Raw genomic sequence first — 19,873 nt, 5'->3', positions numbered from 1 at the left:
ATTCCCTCAGGGTCCTTAAATGTTGGTCTGAGTTGGATGACACACCAATATTATCATCTAAAACAAACAGACACACAAAAACAAAACCCGTGCAGGTTTAGTAAATTAATTGTGACAAGAGTAAATTGAATAATCTTGGAAAGATGGCAGTTGTGGTGCTGGTGCCAGATGGCTTTCTCTGTGTCACTAGCATGGTCCTCAGCAGGAAATTTTTTTTTTAAAAGTGCCTTTTTTTATATTTTTCACCTGCTACTAGTGTGCATCAGGAATAACCTGTACAAACTATACTCTTGTAAAGGAATCCAGCATTTTCCCCTTGTTTTCCAAGAGTCCAAGTGTTCTTACTAGTTGTTGTTTTGAAATATAATCAATAAATTAAAGATTGCTATCCAGCTACTAAGTGGTAAATTATAGGTCTAAAATAGAGCCTTAATTATGTCCTATCATAGATTGTCCCTGTACACCACTGCTTCCTTTTAGTGATATAAAAAATGTAAAATTTTTTACTAATGTATTCTTTAATCTTTGCTCCTTTAAAATTCATTCTTTCCTGTAGTAAGGGAATGTCTTCTTACAGGAATTCACCTAGCAGTGCAGAGAAATTATTTTCAGGAAGCAGTGGCGGATTAATGATTTTGCCGCCCCTAGGCCCTGAAATAATTGCCGCCCCTGGCGGCTGGCCCCATATAAACTTGTTTTAGTGTTTTTAGTTTTAGTCTGTATAGCGCGATTTTGGTTATAGCGCAGGACCGCACATGGATCCAAAACGCCGCGTTCAAGCAGGGGTCCAGTGTATATCAAATATTTATTTTTTATTTTATGTAGATACAATGAAAGAAATAAAAGTATTTGAGTAGTAAATAATTACATTTGTTTACACCTACACCTTTGAGCGGCAAACTTATTAATTAATTCTGTATAATCCAGAGAAGTTGTTAGATCCTTTTCAATTGTCAGGAGAAAAAGGGAGTTTAATTTTTCTTCACTGAGATTAGCCCTGTTTTTCACCCTTTTTAATGCCGAAAATGATTGTTCCGCTGAACAGTTTGTAGCAGGTGTGCAAACAAACATTCGGAAGGTAATATCAAGATTTAGATATACTGAATGAATGTTTCGATTTCGAAGAAGGCTGCAATATCTTCTAATTGACTTCTTTTCATTTTCAGGAATTTCGACACATTCCAAATACAATAGAAAATGTAGACACTCATTCACGAATGATTATTCTAAATCTCCTTGGTAGCATAGCTGTAATTTTTTAGCATGAACTTTTATATCTGCTGTTGAAGTATTGGTAATGTTAGAGAGAAACTGAAATCTGCCATAAATTTCTTGATACACATTACTTCTGCATTTCAATTCGGAACATACAAGGTCTAGTATTGTTAAAAAGGTAACTACTTTAAATTTATCTCTACCACACATTTCCACTTCAACTTCGTGTGTCTCCTCAGCTTGCAGTTTACGCTTTCTTTTTCGCTTTGTGTCAAATTCGTAGTCTTCAATTTCAGATTTTTCTTTGGCTTTCTCTTCGTACATATCAAACAAGTCCCGTATAGAGTTAATGTATCCTACTAGTGAGTTGTACAGTTCTACAACTGTCTGTATATCAATATAAACATTTTGCACTTTTTGGCTAGTTATATGAAATCTTTCCAAGAGTGAGCTCCAAAATACATCCATAAAAGCTGCCTCAAGTTGATAGAGTTTTTGCTGCAGACCTGCAGCTTCATTACATGTAACAGGTTTCTTAGTAGCATCTTCCTTTATTGTATTTAAGGCTTTAATTATAGCATTCCAGTTTTCACTCAAATTATGACAAGCTTCCACTCAAGATGACCAGCGAGTCTCAGAAAATCTTTTTATTACTTTACTGCCTGGCTTCAAATTAGATAGTAAAATCTCCCACTGGTGAGTAGAGGCAGAAAAAAATGAATAAAGATGTTGGACAGTTGAGAAAAATGAAAATGCTTCCTGACAATATTCTGCTGCACATACTCCAACCAGCTTTAAAGAATGCGCAGAGCAAGGCACATACACTGCATAAGGATTTATATTCTTAATTCTTGCTTGCAACCCGCTATATACACCAGACATGTTAGTGGCATTGTCGTACGACTGGCCACGGCAGTTTGCGATATCTAATCCATAACAATTCAAAGTTGAAAGTACAGCATCAGCTAACTGTTCTGATTTGTGGCCAGTATTTGGTAAAAAACAAAGAAACCTCTCTACTGGTATGCCATTTTCGTTTACATATCTCAATATAAAAGCCAATTGATCAACATGAGATATGTCGAGAGTTGAGTCAACGCTTATCGAGAAATATTTGGCTTCTTTTACTTCTTTAATAATATTTGAGATCACATTTGAAGGCATCAATTCTATAAATTCATTACATGTATAGGATGAAAGATAAGATACGTTACCTCGACCTTCATTTCCATAACGTGCAATGTGACTTGCTAAAAATGGGTCGAATTCTCCGACAAGCTCAAGGGCCATCATGTAATTGCCATTATAAGGTGATTTTCCACCTTACCTCTAAATGCAAGTCTTCTGCTTGAAAGTTTCTTTACCACTGCTACAATCCTCTTCAACACATTTCTCCAATACATAATGTCTTCTTCCATTTGAAATTTTAAATTCGTATCAATTCTTCCGGATATCTCGCCTCTCCTCACCATTGTCAGTACACGTGTTTTATGTTCAGTCGAATTTTCATGTTCACGTAGTCGAGCTGATATGTTTTTCCAGTCATGGTATCCACTCATCGCCAGACTAGAGATCCCCCCGAATAATCGACATGGGGCACAAAACACGTCTCCTTTGCTCTCCGAATATACAAGATATTGCCGTGGCTTTACTTCAACGTTTAAAAGATGTCGTTCAAACACATTTTTTGTTAGAACACGCATTTTATCAGTATATTGTCTTTTTGAGTTAGTAAAATCAGTATCGATATTTTGTTTAATACCATGCATTGATAAATACTCAATTGTAGCATCATTCAATATCCATTGGACCGGGTCGTCACTTATCGTAGATATTCCAATGTCAGATTGAATTTCTGATTGATGTGATTCGCAGATCTCTGCAGTATTGTCCAAGATATCCAGATCAACATGATTCCCGGTAGTCTCTGATACGCTAGTATTTGGAACATTTTCTTCAACACTAACCGCAGCCGGAATTTCTTTATTAGTTTTAATATGTACTTTATACACATCAATATTTTCAATATCAACACCAATATTTTCACTTTTTACTTCACTACTTCTTTCAACTTTTTTTTCTGTCTCACTGTCGGCACTAACTGATACAACAAAGGAATTAATGTTGCGCATTTTGCTATCATTTCATTTTCCCTTTCTTCTGTATAGCATTTTTTTTTAACTGAGCACCGCTTAATTTCTTCCTTCCAGTCATATTGTTAATTAACGCTTAGGATTTTCGCGACTCCAGTCCCAAGTATGTTGTTTACTAAATGGCGTCACCGTCGCGCCGTCATTGGTGCTTTAAATACACGCTATCATGATTGGTAGAATCGCGGCACACGATGCTGCAATTACAAAAATGCTGGGCTGCTATTTTAAATTTGCCGCCCCTGCAAATTTGCCACCCTAGGCCTAGGCCTTGTTGGCCTAGGAGATAATATGCCGCTGACAGGAAGGCAGGATTTTTAGCAGAGTAGAATTGGAAGTGGCTATTACTGCCTTCTGGGGTGCCACCTGCATGGTGGCTGGGGTAGAGTTGCCAAAAATGATTCAGACAAACATTTTAAAATGTAAAAACCCAAGATTAACAAAAACTATAAAATAACAAAGGGTTTCTCTAGTTGCTGCAGTCCTTGAGCACCATTCTCAATTAAGATCTCTGCTCCTGAAGCTATAATGGAGCTGTCAGTGACCTGGGTGTGGGTGGTCAGCCTTAGTGGTGAGCACAGAAGCCAGATGCTGGAAGCAAGGGTCAGAATAGAAATCAGGAAACAGAACCATGGCTTAGGCCTGGGTTACCTGGAATGAGCCAAGACAGGAGCTATCACAGTCATGGGACAAATGCTTGAGCAGCTGCTGAACTGCTGCTGAGTTTAAGAGCCAGTCTGATGACTCTTCCAAACACTCAGAGAGCTTACTACAGGTCAACTGTGCTAATTCGGTTGCCCAGAGACTGGCTCTGCCGCAACTTCTGATTCCTAACAGGAGAATGTCCTCACCCTGATCTGCTTCTTTTGGAGATTCAAAGATAAGTGAATACAAGTAGGTACTGTTGGCCACTGAATAACATTGGAACTTCACCTATACAGCCCTCAACTTGCTTTACAAAGGAGGTCTGGGGTGTGTTGAGTATCATTACCCTTCTTTCACAAGAAGCACTGAGAGATTAAATGTTTTATTATCACACAGCAGATCAGTGATAATGCAGATGGTATCTGAGTTTTATCTAACTCTCATTCCTTATCCACTGGACAATATGCCTCCTTATCTCTGGTAGCAGTAATTTTGTAGTCTCATTTTTCTACTAGTTGCTGATTCCTGCAGCTGAGAAGCCTCAAATCCTCCCCAGCTAGGCTGGCTTGTGTTTAACTGCACCCTTTCCTAGGAAGGGACTGACTGAGGCACACAAAATATTCCTGTATACTACTAGGGAGAGGAAAGATGTGTTCTGTTTTGTGCAGGTGAAGTAGTATTATTGTGTTCTATACTGACTCTTCTAACTAGTGGATGTTTATGAATTCTGGTGTTAAAATGGAAAAGGCTAATGGCAAAATAACAAAGTACAAGAGCATATGGAACAGTGTAGGGCAGCAGTTCTCAACCATGGGTCTGAGGCCATCCTTGGGGGCTGTGAGCAGGTTTCAGGGGTCCACCAAGCAGCAATAGCATTAGACTGATTGAAGCCCAGAGCAGAAAGTCAAATCCTGAGCAACTTAGCTTTGCAGGTCACCTGTAACATGGGGCCTTTGGCAATTGCCCTATCCCCTAATGCTGGCCCTGGTTTTATAGAGGGGCGCTGGAAAAATTTATATAGTGGGGATGCTGAAAACCATTGAACCAAACCCAGTATATGATGGAAACCACTTCAAGCCAGCACTTATGCTGTTATATGCAGAAAAACTGTTGTTGTGGCACAGGTGGGCCATGGAGTTTTTTTAGCACGTTGTGTGAGCCTCAGAAAGAAAAAGGTTGAGAACCCTGGTGTAGAGGAATAAAGGATTGTGAGGTCTTTACAAAGCAATATTTGGCATCATACTTGTTTGCAATAGCTGTATCTTGATTTTAAGGTGAGCCACTTTATTCTGCACTTATTTAATTTGGGTCAGCATGTGAGAGAGAGGCACTTTTGTCCTTGGTAATATGAAATATTATTCAACTTTAATTAAGCAGTAAATATGTTAAAGAGCATTCCATTATCTCCAAAAGATGATCTAGGTCAGACATAGATAACAGGTGAAAAGCATTGACTAACGAAGCTTGCACTAGTGTCATATTAGAAGAAGTGGTGGTGGTGGTGGGTTGTTGGGGTTTTTTTTTTGGTATCCTCCCTGCTTGCAAAATGGAGAAGAACAAGCTGAAGTGGATTCTGTTAAAGGCAAATTGAGGAAAGTCTGCCACTAGATAGATGTTGCTTTTCTCTCTATAAATTGAGAAGAGAGATGTTGAAATGAGTCAAAGTTGAAAGAAAATGCTTGAGTATAACCTTTCATGGAATATAACATGACGTCTGCAAGACAAATGTTCAGGATGGGACTCGTAAGGAACATTAAAGGTATGGATTGAGGTGTGTTAGCAGAATTAACCTTTTTTTGGGGGGTTTAAAAAAATTGTTTTCAGGAAACCAAGTTTGCTTTTGAAAACAAACACCTTTTACCAGTATATTTTTACTGAAAAACATCTTCAGAAAAACTTTTTTATTATTTTTTGGTTGAAAAAACAAATAATCTTGCAGGAATTTTGGGGGGGGAAAACAAACAAACACCTATCTCTCTTCCTTTCCTTCTCCTCATTTTCCCATGAAAAAAATATTGGATTTTTTTCTGTTTTTGTTTACCTGCTATGGGGGATAAGGTTTAAAGAGCTGGGGTTTGAGGTGCTTGGGAAATTTTGCATTGTGCCTTTTCAAATGAGATCTCTCGGTTTAATTTGATCATGGTTTGCTTTATTTCATAACTCTCTGCAAGTTTGTTGGAACGGAAATTTTCTGGAAAATACTATCGGGCAGCAGCCTTGAACCTGCTGTGTGGGACTTTGTAGCAGAGTAACTTCAGCTAATAGCCTAGACAATCAGAGGAAGGATAGTCTTAGATTTTCTCATACTGAAAGTACTGTTTGAAGAAAGTGAATAACCAACTAAAACACCAATGGTTACAAATTTAAAAACAAAAACAAAATCTCAAGTTTTTATACTTGAATGTTGTTGAATTAACCAATTTTTTGAGATATTTTTACGCTTGTCTCAGAAAATTACATATGCAAGAAAATATAGGGAATGGTACTAGTCCCCTTATATTTATGTGTACAAGAAATAGTTATGCAAATTACTTAGATGTTCTAAGCTTACACAACTTTCCTTCAACAGAGAAGGCACTGCAGCTCTGTGAAGGGTTATACTTGTATACTAGAGGAGAGAATCTAACATCAGGGTAACTTGCTAGACTGAAGAAGCAGAAGGAAAAGAAAGTCAGGGCCTGCAGGAAGTTCCCTTACCTGAGCCTTCTCTGCTCCAAACAACACTTTTCACAACAAACCATTAATGTTGCAGTAATTAAATGAAGACAGGAGCCTTACACACCCAACTAGAGTACAAGTGAGTTTGGAAAGCAAACAAAACTTTGCCAATTTTAATCCTCCATTTATTTTAGTTGACTGCAAACTTACTATACAGATTGTTTGCAAATACTAAAGATTACATGAAGAAATAATAAAATTAAGAGTATGGTTTACCTATACAGTGAATTATCTGTGCATATCTTGTGAAGTAAAAGCAGAAGCCTGATATTTAGAATTAGCAAATAATAAAAATGCAGAACTGCATAGTTAAACTGAAAATGTTTGTGAAATTCCAAATAGGTATACTATCTATGCATAAACAAGGCTAAACTTCACCTCTAGCCGATATAACGCGACCCGATATAACACAAATTTTGATATAACGTGGTAAAGCAGTGCTCTAGGGGGGCGGGGCTGCACACTCCGGCGGATCAAAGCAAGTTCGATATAACGCAGTTTCACCTATAACGTGGTAAGATTTTTTGGCTCCTGAGGACAGTGTTATATTGAGATAGAGGTGTACTACAATCACAGGCCAGAAGGAAGGACCTTAAATGGAAATCAGAGTCTTAACTTGCATGCATAAAGAAATAGGAAGTCCATAATCTTGGGATCTGATTTTCAGGTGTGTGGAGCATCTAACCCTCCAACTGAAGTCAATGGAAGGCTAGCATCTCTGAAACATCAATAGACTTGAATATACTCAAGTATAATAAGGCAAGGGTCAATTGCACAGTGAGTTCCAAAAACTGAATATCTACAAGATATAAAGTAGCCAACTAATATAAAAATGAGACAGCTAAATATTGCAACACTAGATATTACAGTAATAGTGTCAACATTTTAAGGGCAGATTGCTCACTGTTCTCAGCAAACAGATTTATTGCCTTCAATAGTGTTGGCTCCACTTATGCTAGAGGTTAATTTGGCCTTTAGTAGTAAATTTTAATATTGTTAAAAAACAAAAAAAAAAACAAAACTATTTTCCCTCAAAATATAACAAAAAGCAAACCTACCCTACAAACTGAAAGAGGTTAGAGTTTCATTTTTTGTGCTGGTCTTGTTGTATTGGAGCAGATTTGTGTTTTGTGACCTTTGAAACCTATCTTTGAGCTTAAGGGACATCTGCTTCTAATAAAGTTTATTAAGCTTACTTAAGGCCCTTACAAGTTAACACTGTAACTTTAAAGATACTGTGTGTACCCCTCCCCCCTCACCCAAAAAAAAAGAAAGCTCAGTGCAATAAAAGATAATGGGTTGAGAAACAGCTTTCAGAACTTTGGTACCCTTTCTTTCTTCTGAGTTTTTAATAACCATGGTGTATGTGCTTTGTGAAAGTGGTTCTTTCTCTGACCAATGTTTTTATTTTTGTTGTCCTCCCCTTCCTCATCTACCCTGTCTTCTCAGGATACTAAAGCAGAGTGCAGTTCCTGTGTAGAAACAGAAGACAGAAAAGTAAGTGATTAATTTTAATGCCACTTGTGTTAATCCACTTGGTGAAAAAATGTGTTTCAAGGCTATCAAATCGTCATTATTAGTATAGTATAATTTTAAGTTAAATTAAACTGTCTAAATTTGAGGTTTTTAACTGAGGTGCATTTTTAGCTTTACATGAGTCTTTATGTGAAAAAATGTTGGAAAATATATTTAGGCCTTGAAAATATAGATTATGTGGACATTATTTTGACTACTGAAGGGAATTGCAGCTCTCCATTTTGTTTGAGCATATAATACAAACAGTGTAAAAGCCATCTCTATTGCAAGTTTGCTTTCCATTGTGCTTGGTATTGAGTGTTTATTAACAACGCCATCACATAAATTCTCTGCAGAAAACTATAGTATGTTGCAATAAGTACGGTATTCTCAAAATATCCAGGTGATTACTTTTCAAAATCTTTTATCAATACCTGGCCTTGCAATGCATTCTTTCTCTGCTAAATTCATGATTAGGATTGAGTTGACTCTGAAAATATCTTTTCCGGTTGTAATTGTCCAAGAAAGTACATAAAGCTATGCATATCTATTTTTTTTCACTTTTCTCCTTCATCTAAACCTCTAGTCCTTAAAAGATTTAGGAGTAATAATTGTAATTTGTTAACTTAAAAACTGATTAATATGCAATGTTAGGAGGGATCCTGCTTTGTTAAAACTTAATACTGATATTAATTGAGTGCCTTCTACCAGATAGTTGATGACTTCATTAACCAAGGTCTTTTTTCTGAAGAAATGCTTAAGCTGAGCATTGGTCTTTTCCAACCCGAAAGAGAAATGAAGAAAGGTCTTATTCTAATGTTACTAACATGACCCTGTCAAAACTGCATGTTGAAACCACAACTCTTTATTATTTTAGTATTCCTTTAATTATGCCATGAAATGAAGGAATGCAGATAACAGTGTTAATCTTCTTTGAGTATCAGAGGGGTAGCCGTGTTAGTCTGGATCTGTAAAAAGCAACAGAGAGTCCTGTGGCACCTTTAAGACTAACAGATGTATTGGAACATAAGCTTTCGTGGGTGAATGCTTATGCACTTCTTGCATCCGAAGAAGTGGGCATTCATCCACAAAAGCTTATGCTCCAATACATCTGTTAGTCTTAAAGGTGCCACAGGACTCTCTGAATCTTCTTTGATGCACCTTCCAAAGAAACATTCTTTCTGAACATTGGTGTTGGAGACAATATATTTCAACAATTCCTTTATTCCTCAGAAATTAAATATTTAACTCTTTCTGTGAGTTACCATTAACCTGTACCAGGTTTTTAAGAGTCTGATTTTTGCCTGTTACGTGTTTGTTGTTCAGAAACTAGCTTTTAATTGATACATTATTTCCCAAGTCTTATAAAGCACTGCTTGTCAACTTTCTTTTTGCTTATGGCGTAATGTAATATTGGAAGTAGTGCAGCAGCTTATAAAACTCATTTCCTTTGCTGAAATATATGAGAAGGATATGGTAACCTCAGTAATGGAGTGGGAAAAAACCTATTTTCAGCTAAACAAAGGCAAATATTTAGGAATTTATGTAAGGTATTCAAATACAGCTGAAAATAGTGTTAGATGTTTGAAGACCAGAATTATCAAGCTTTGCTGGTGATACAATTTCTGTAATAACCAAGGATAGGATTTTTTTTCTTTTTAAAGATAGGAATATTAAATATTTAACTCAGGCGAGTATTGAACATAATAGAACTAATCTTATGTTGTAATTCTCATGGTTAGAGGTTAAGTAAATATAGCAGTGTTTCACTGACTGTTCAGATTGCTTCTGAATGGCTTTCCATAGCAGAGCTCAAAAATGCTTTTGATTACATTTAGTGATGCTGTCTGTGAACAAAGGATAGCAGAGTTCATATAGATAAAGGAAGAATGTCTTTGCTATGCTGTTTAGAAGTTTTAAAAAAAAATGTGTTCTTCCTGAACATGAAATTTAAATTGTCCTCATTGCTGTTAATATTCTGATTATTTTTAAGGTCAGAGGCTGTTTTTAAATTAAAATGCATAACAAATTCTGGGACTTCAAATTTTGATTTTTTTTTTTACATTACTAATTTTATGTCTGCCTAAAACGCCATTCACATGTCACGGTATGTTGTTTTTGTTGTAAATAGTGATAAAATATTTTCAGTTTACATTGGATTGCCAGTTTTTCCCTCTTTCCTATTTGATCTTTCTTTTTGTAGTTGCCCTTTCCTTCGTCTTAGCTAGGTGGATGGCTTGAACATGTTTTTGTGCTGTCTTCATTACCACACTTCATTGGCATACTAGTTAGCTTCCCCATACTGGCTTGAAGATCTTAAATAGTCTCTGCACCCAGTTTTCAGAGAGGGAAGATTAAAGGCTATTCCAGTGCAAAATTTCAACACCATCATCAATTCATAGAAAGAATTTCATTGAGAAAACCTTTAAAACATTTTTTAGATTGTTGTATCGAAGATTTTCACATCAGAGTACTTTTTCATTCTGTAGCACTGTACCTATAGGATTTATTTGTATGTGTTTTGTATGGTACATAAGATGTAAACTTTGTAATCTTAATACATTTCACATAGTGTTCCCAATGATTTAGAAAACCCTACATGTATTTTGTAATCTTTTTTTTTGGGGGGGGGAGCGGGAAGCAATTTTCTGCAGGACAATTATATATACTGACAAAAGCACCCAATTCAGAGCACTATGTGACCGTGTCATGCTGTTTCTGATATTGTAACTGCTTGGTAGATAATTTTTACTTATACTATGAAAACAAATGGTAAGATTTGTATTTGCAGATCTCTGTATTTGCAGAGATGAAATAAAAGCTGAAAGGTTGTGCATCCTACTAAAATTAATATGACTAATGTTGTACCATCTTCGAACTTGGATGACTAATGTTGGACTGCTAAATCCGTATTATGGCACCTATAATGTGGAGGCCTAACTTTCAGAGGTGCTGAGCATGTGCAGCCTCATATGAAGTCTGTGCAAGCGGCAAGTGCTCAGCACCTCTAAAAATCAGGCCACTTCTATTTATGGCCCCAGTTCACCCAAGTTCATCCCAGCTCATCCAAGTGTGTCCGTAGGACTACTGGGGCACTTTAAGTACATGCTTCAGGCTTATATATGGATTCAGGAGCTTAACTTTAGGCACCAAGCTTTGAACACCATTGGCTTGAGTTTTAATTCCTAAAATGGAGAAATTCTGAAACTTGTTGGTTCATTTTCATAGTACAAATGTTGGAAAAGTAGGCTGTCCATAGCCAGAAAAAAATCAGACTGCAAACTCATTAGTATATTATCTGACTATGCTTTACTCTTTATTTTTTTCTTGTTACTTACATTTTATATGGTGAAACAGTGTCACTCTGTGGTCACAAAGGTATACTTAGCCCATCTTTTAATTCAGGTTTTATGTCCTATATCTCATGCTAGATGGCTACAATTAAATACCTGGATTTTTTTTTTTTTTTGCATTTCTGGCAAACAGTGTAACTCGGTCCCATATTAACCCTGAGGAACTTAGACATTAGTTGAATATGTTTCACTGGGAAAGAAAGTCAGCAGTTAGCAGAGTACAGATTTTCTAACATTCTCTCTAGTTTTCCTCTTAAAGGTCTTGCGTTTATCCAGTAACTCATCAAATCATATAATACTATATTAATTTACTCTTCTGCATTGGGACTTGTTGATATGGGACTCACTTTCTGTCACTCAAACACATTTTGAATGTGTAACTTTCTTTGTAAAATTTTCCTTAACCCTTACTTGTGCTCATGTCTGAATATTACTCCCTGTTAGGTCAATGGTTGATTTTGGTTTTGGTTTGGATAAACATCCAGAAGTTTGAGTCTATACTTGTACAACTTGAGTCTACACAGTTGGTCTGGAAATGTCACAAGAACAGGTGTTATGGGGTCTTTCAGCAAAACCATTTCTGATCATCAGAAACTGTAACTGTGGTGTTGGTGGGGAAATAATATATTTCAAACATCAAAGCAAGCAAACCCCCCCACAAAATGAACCAGGATAAAGGAGTGGTAGGGCGGTTTATGTTATTTTATTCAACGTGTTTCTTTTTTTACAGACATTTTTCCAGGTCTAATCATTATGTCTCATCAGGAGTTCTTTTGTGATAGGCCAACAAGTAGAATTTTTTTTTTAAATAGTGTGTAATTTAGCAGCAAGGATATATCATTTCTTGATAATGGGAATAACTTTTTTCTGGAAACAGTGTCTTGCAGTGTACTATAGTGTGTTGACCCATCGTAACTAGAGGTGATGCATCACAGCGGTGTTATCTGTGAATAAACAAAAAGTGATGTTTCATCTATATGGGTATGTTCGCCCATGTGCAGATGGCCAGCAAGGAGCCTATGCCTACCATTTAAATCCCATTATTGTGAGGGCTTACGTGAGGCTTAACTGGTACGCATTGTGGTGGCACCTTTGCAGAGGGATTAATGTAATCATTTTTAAGTTTTGTCTCCTGAAGTTTTAAACACCACACCATGACCGTTCATCACAGAGATGTACATTGTTATATACAATAGTCTGTTAATATTTGAGATTAAGTTCTTGATGACCAGTAGGAAAGAAAAAAAATTAACTGGGGGGAGGGAGCGGAGCGGGGCGGGGCGGGAATGAGAAGATGAGATGTCCTGTGTCTTATGTCATGAATACGATGCCTTAAGGTTAATAAAATCCAGCTCTCCCAATCTTCAATGTTATGGGACTCATGGAACACTGTGAATTCCTCACCCCTCCGTTCATATGATTACTGTCATGTTGCCCTTCCCCTGAATCTCCTGGAGTGATTTCATCTTGCCTACAGCTGCATAAGAGCTGTTGGGCAGGGAAGTGGAGTGAGCTTTTTATTAGTGCTGTTTCCTGCCTTTCTGCTTTTGGTTCCTGCACTTTTCATAACATGACAGACTCTCACAGAGCACTTGTAGATAGCATACAGGAGGAGAGAATCAGCCGGCCCACCCCCAGATTGTTTTGAGAGTACATCATTGGGTCAAATATCAAGAGAGACCTTGATGAAGGAAGCACGCAAGATCGCAACCAACAGACATTATCTGCTGTCTTTATCAGTTGATTTGATACAGGTACAACTCTCAACTCAGAAACTTTTTATATTAGAGCTTTGGTATGGTTATCCTGTGCCTAGTTTTTGCAAGTGGAAATCCCAAAATATATACAGTATATTTAACTATGTTTCTATTTGTGCTTCTCTGTCTGTCCTCTCTATTCATCTTCCCCAAGTTTTGGGAATCAACTTGAGCTCTTCAGGGAGGTTGGGGGGAACAAACAAAAAAGTAGTTTAATCTAACTGTAACACTGTTGTAGAAAATATTTAATGTTCCCCTCTAGTGGCTGATCCAATTACCACTTCTGCTATCTACCAGTTCATTCCTTTAGCTCACGTGATAAAGTCTGTACTTTTCAGTCCTGGGTGCAAACTCAGAGAACCCATCCTGGAATCATTACATAAATATATCACAGGCTTATTCCATAAAAACAATACATTTTTTCCCCCAATAGAATTCTTGAAACCATGTAGTAGGAGTTCAGGAGCTAGTTTACCAAGCCTGAAGGAATATAAATATTCTGATTCCATCTGTGTTGGGCACCAGAAACAATCCAGTGCAGTTAAGACATGCACCATTAGCATCCTTTTATTTCCTATTTTATAATAAAAAATACCACTGATGAAGCATATTATTACTAATTAATGGGAACTTTTTTCTAATTAATAACAAAAAATAATACTAGATATCTATAAGTTTAATTTCAATAAGATCTACATCTCTCTTGTCTTGGAAAGAGTAGAATTTCACCTTCATTCGTATGTGCTGGCATTTCAGTCATAAGGCATTTCAGTCATTTGGACTATTAACGAGGGTAAAGATAAGAATGTTTAAGTGTTTACAGGATTGGAATCACAGTTGGTTTTCCTAATTCTCTAACAATGGGTATGATTTCCACACTACAAGAATAGCTCAAAATGCCCTCAGTCTTTCAATCTAAGTACACAAATATATGTTAATCTCATATTGCTTTTGATTAGGAGAAATATTAAATTACTGAAAAGTCAGTTATAGCATACCCTTTAAATCATTAAGAAAATCACACTACTGTAATTTTACCATCAATTTTTATAGGATCAACTATGATACAAAAACTGACAGTTTTTAAAAGAGAACCGTTTATACATATTTTGATATATATGAGCAAAACAGTTTATATAAAAACAATGAATCACTCATGAAACTGCCCATTTTTAGGATCAAACTTTAAATAATTATGAATTTTAATAGGTTAAGTGCCTCCCACACACACACACACACACTCCCCCATTTTGGTACTCCTTTGCAGAAATATCCAAAATAAGGGTGTTGGTGTAATCTTTCCAACTGAGAAATGCTAGACATCTTCTGAAGAAGTGAGGTTTTAATTATATTTTGAAGACTCAAGAAATGGTAATAACCTTTGAATAGGTACCTAGAATTTAGGATGGTTGCTAGGAATGAACTCTGAACTTTCAGAAATGTACCCATCATTAATAATTAGCATAGTAAAATATGCCCTTTCAAACAGCATCCCTATTAAGTGGTCCAGGAAAAAAAATACATAGACATTAGTTTTGCTTTTCTGTAACTTACTCCATCTTTTTTTAATGTAAAGACAATGCTTAGATTTCCATTTCAGAACCAGATATTTCAGTTCCAATGAAATGGTTAAAATTAAACTGCTTCTCATGCTTGGATGGTATAACATGAATGTTTTCTGCCACCCAACCCTTGCAATGAGCTTGGGGACCCCCGCTCCCCACATACACCGAGGGATGGAAGTGGCAGAGAGTAGGCCTTAGCAGACTTTTTTGCAGGCGACCCACCCCCAATGAATTAAGATTTGTTTTCATAGCGTGTATGGTCCAATGGAGGTCAATGAAGGTGAAGGACAGTGCAAGAAGTTGTCTATCGCAGCTCTTCAGAGAGGAGGGTGAGAGGGTTATGTGAAGAAATGTACCATGTGTGTGCGTCTCACAAATGGCTTGTTTGTCATTTGTCTGTAACTGTTAGTCTCTTGTCTATTTAGACTAGAAATTCTTTGGGGCACAAGCCCTCTCCTATTTTGTCCTTGGAACAATGGGGTCCCAGATGCAGTTGGAGCCTTTAAGCAGTATTGGAAGGCACACAATAAGATCATGTTTTAAAGGTGTATTTTTAGGTGAATAATTACAGCTGATAAGTTGGCTGGTCCATCCATCTGTTTTATTTTTGGCTCAAAGGTGGAGACTTTTGAATGAAGTGATTGTCAACCTTCCTGTTCCCACATTCTGAAGTTACTTCTGTTTTCTAACTTTTGAAGTGGATGGGAGCAGTTCTCAAGTGTGAGATTAGTCTTTACCTTCAGGATTTCAGCCTATAAATGGAAAAAAAAGTACATTTAATTAGCCATCAAGCCTTAATCTACTTTGTGATGTAGATCTTTCTCTTCTTCCCTGGTTACTTGCATTGAACCTTTTATATATGATTCAACCTGATTTCTCTGCAACAAAAAACTCGAGGTTGGGAATGATTAGTGGCATGAAGTTATTCTATCTCAGGACTGCTTAATCTGGAACATGATTCAGGCATAACCTATATACTAAATTCCTCACTGTGCAAGACAGAGAGCTATAGGTCTGTGTATGCCCAGCAACCTAGATACATTTTCTTTGTGATTCTTGTATGAGACTCTTTTATCCACCATTGCTTGCTCTCTCCCAGTTTTATCCCAAATCTAACAATATTTGGTACTTTTCTGAAAGCCCTTCTCCTTGAGTCATGTATCTATGAAAGAATCTCAGCTCTGATGGAAAGAAAAATATATCTAACTTCATAGTTGCAGAGAGAAGTTTGGAACCATAACCCCTCAAGGCTTAAACATCAGAAGCCAAATAATAAGAACCCAAAATATAGTTTTGTAAAAATCTCATTATTGTAAGCCAAATTGAAGATGTTTTCTGACTCATGCACTTTGAGCCCTTGGTGCTGGCCATACTGTGTGGCTTCCTCTTTGCAAAGGTTACTACACTTTGTTCTTCATGGAACCTGTTTTCCAGTGGCTACCACAGTGTGCTGGAGGCAAAACAAATAATAGAAGTCTGAATATATAGTCAAAGGAAATAGCAAATAGACTCATAGACTCATAGACTTTAAGGTCAGAAGGGACCATTATGATCATCTGGTCTGACCCCCTGCATGCTGCAGGCCACAAAACCGTCCCAACCCTTCCCTTGACTCTGCTGATGAAGTCCCCAAATCCTGTGTTTTAGTGACTTCAAATGGCAGAGAACCCTCCTGCTAGCGATCCCTGCCCCATGCTGCGGAGGAAGGCGAAAAACCTCTAGGGCCTCAGCCAATCTACCCTGGAGGAAAATTCCTTCCCGACCCCAAATATGGCGATCAGCAAGACCCCGAGCATGTAGGCAATAGTTACCAGCCTGACTCTTGTTAGCCATTATACTATTTACCTTCCATTACTCTGTATTTCTCAGCTAATATGTTTTACCATTAGACCATTCCCTCCATAAACTTATCTAACTTAATCTTAAAACCAGACTGGTCCCTCGCCCCCACCGTTTCCCTCGGAAGGCCGTTCCAATATTTCACCCCCTGACGGTCAGAAACCTTCGTCTAATTTCAAGCCTAAACTTCCCCACGGCCAGTTTATATCCATTCGTTCTCGTGTCCACATAGTACTAAGCTGGAATAATTCCTCTCCCTCCCTTGTATTTATCCCTCTGATATATTTAAAGAGAGCAATCATATCCCCCCTCAGCCTTCGTTTTCTCAGACTAAACAACCCGAGCTCCTCTAGTCTCTTTTCATACGACAGGTTTTCCATTCCTCTGATCATCCTAGTGGCCCTTCTCTGCACCCGTTCCAATTTGAGTTCATCTTTTTTAAACATGGGAGACCAGAACTGCACACAGTACTCCAAATGAGGTCTCACCAGCGCCTTATACAACGGAAGCAGCACCTCCTTATCCCTACTAGATATCCCTCGCCTAATGCATCCCAAGACCGCATTGGCTTTTTTCACCGCCACATCACATTGTCGACTCATAGTCATCCTCCGGTCTACAAGAACCCCTAGGTCCTTCTCCTCTTCTGTTACTTCTAACCAATGCGTCCCCAGCTTGTAGCTAAAATTGTTTTAGTCATCCCTAAATGCATCACCTTACACTTTTCACTATTAAATTTCATCCTATTTCTGATACTCCAATTCTCAAGCTCATTCAAGTCTCCCTGCAGAATATCCCTATCCTCCGAATTGGCAACGGCTCCCACCTTCATATCATCCGCAAACTTTATCAGTCCACTCCTGCAATTGGCTCCAAGGTCAGTTATAAATAGATTAAATAAAATGGGTCCCAAAACCGAACCTTGAGGAACTCCACTGGTAACCTCCCTCCAACCTGACAGTTCACCCTTCAATACGACCTGCTGCATTCTCCCCATTAACCAATTCCTTATCCACCTCTGGATTTTCATATCGATCCCCATCTTTTCCAGTTTAACTAATAAGTCCTTATGGGATACAGTATCAAATGCTTTACTGAAATCTAGGTATATTAGGACCACCGCATTTCCCTTATCTAGTAAGTCTGTTACTTTCTCGAAGAAGGAGATCAGATTCGTCTGGCACGATCTGCCGTTCGTAAAACCATGTTGTAATTTATCACCCTTGCCATTAACCTCAAGGTCCTCAACTACTTTCTCTTTCAGAATTTTCTCCAGCACCTTGCATACTACAGATGTTAAGCTAACAGGCCTGTAGTTACCCGGATCACTTTTTTTCCCTTTCTTGAAAATAGGAACCACATTAGCTATTCTCCAGTCTAACGGAACCACCCCCAAGTTTACAGATTCATTAAATATTATCGCTAATGGGCCTGCTATTTTCCGTGCCAATTCCTTCAATATTCTCGGATGAAGATCGTCCGGTCCTCCCGACTTAGCCCCATTAAGGCATTCTAGTTTTGTTTCTACCTCGGATATGGTAATCCCCCATTCTGTATGCCCCTCTGTCATGATGCTAGTATCCCTAATCCCTTCATTGGCCTCATTAAACACCGATGCAAAATATTCGTTGAGATATTGCGCCACGCCTACATTATCTTTAATCTCCTCTCCGCCTATAGTCTTCAGCGGTCCCACTTCTTCTTTCTTTGCTTTCTTCCTATTTATATGGCTGTAAAACCTCTTACTATTGCTTTTAATTCCCCTCGCTAGGTCCAACTCTACATGGCTTTTGGCCTTTCTCACTCTATCTCTAATTCTCTAACTTCCCTAAGGTAAGTTTCCTTACTGATCCCTCCCCTCTTCCACTCTTTGTACGCTTTCTGTTTTTTCCTAATTGCCCCTTTAAGACGGTCGCTCATCCAGCTTGGTCTAAATCTCTTGCTTAGTAATCTTTTTCCCTTTTGTGGGATACAGGCCTCTGACAGCTCATGCATCTTTAACTTAAAGTAATCCCAGGCTTTATCTGCCTTAAGATTCATTAATATGTTTGCCCAATCCACACCAGTCCCCTTAATTTGTTAAAATTGGCCTTTTTAAAATTATAAACCCTAGTCTTTGATTTAATTTTGTTACTCCTTCCATTTAGTTTAAACCGGATTAGCTCATGATCACTGGAGCCCAAGTTGTCCCCTACTACCACTTCCTCAACGAGGTCCTCACTACTCGCCAAAATCAAATCTAAAATGGCCTCCCCCCTCGTCGGTTCAGTTACCACTTGATGGAGGAATTGATCAGCAAGCACATCTAGGAACATCTGAGCCCTATTATTGCTACTAGCGTTTGTTTCCCACTCTATATCCGGGAAGTTAAAGTCCCCCATAATTACACAGTTTCTATTAGTATTTACTTCCCTAAACACATTAAATAGTTCTTTATCCATATCCTGGGTCGATCCCGGCGGTCTATAGCACACCCCAAGCACTATCCCTGGGCAGGCTCTAGTAGTCCTTTTACCCAGTGTGAGTATTGCCCAGATGGATTCTGTGTTATCTATTCCATCAACTATTATTTCTTTACAGCTTATCTCACTATTGACATACAATGCCACCCCGCCACCTTTAACTTTGTTCCGGTCTTTCCTAAACAGCGCATACCCCTCCATACCTGTATTCCAGTCGTGACTGCCGTTCCACCACGTTTCAGTTATTCCTACGATATCTGGTTGCAATTCTCGGACCAAGAGCTCCAATTCCTCCATTTTATTACCTAGGCTTCTTGCATTGGTGTATAAGCACCCTAATGTATCCTGTGTAGCCTGTCTCCCTTTAGTAACACTATATGTTACAGGCCTCTTTGTGTCCTTCCCCCCCTCTCCTTCTTATGTCCAATCTCATCTCCCTGGCTATTTCTCCTCTTATCTCACTCACCTTTTCAATGTTGGAATCTGGCGTGGAGATTAACTGTACATCTCCCAACCGTCTTCCCAAACTGCCTAGTTTAAAGCTCTTTTGATAAGATGAGCCAGCCTCCCTCCCAGAAGTCTATTTCCTTCCCTACTGAGGTGAAGTCCATCCCGCGAGAACAGCTGTCTGTCCCCGAAGGCCTCCCAGTGGCC

At 38.1% G+C, this 19,873-nt stretch overlaps 1 protein-coding gene across 20 annotated transcripts in view; it reads left to right on the top strand.

Moving 5' to 3' along the window:
• Positions 1-19,873, top strand: part of RBFOX1 (RNA binding fox-1 homolog 1) — a 1,522,779-nt gene that overhangs the window by 561,026 nt on the left and 941,880 nt on the right. For 16 of the 20 annotated variants that reach the window (XM_034784116.1, XM_034784117.1, XM_034784125.1 and 13 more), the window contains one exon: positions 8,178-8,225. The exons of the other annotated variants lie outside the window; for them this stretch is intronic. In XM_034784116.1, the coding sequence (XP_034640007.1) occupies positions 8,178-8,225 (48 nt within the window). The remainder of the gene's footprint in view (positions 1-8,177; positions 8,226-19,873) is intronic. 20 annotated transcript variants of the gene reach the window in all.

Source organism: Trachemys scripta, chromosome 10 (assembly GCF_013100865.1).
Source record: "Trachemys scripta elegans isolate TJP31775 chromosome 10, CAS_Tse_1.0, whole genome shotgun sequence".
Taxonomy (NCBI): Eukaryota; Metazoa; Chordata; order Testudines; family Emydidae; genus Trachemys; species Trachemys scripta.
This window is presented reverse-complemented; position numbering and strand designations above follow the sequence as displayed.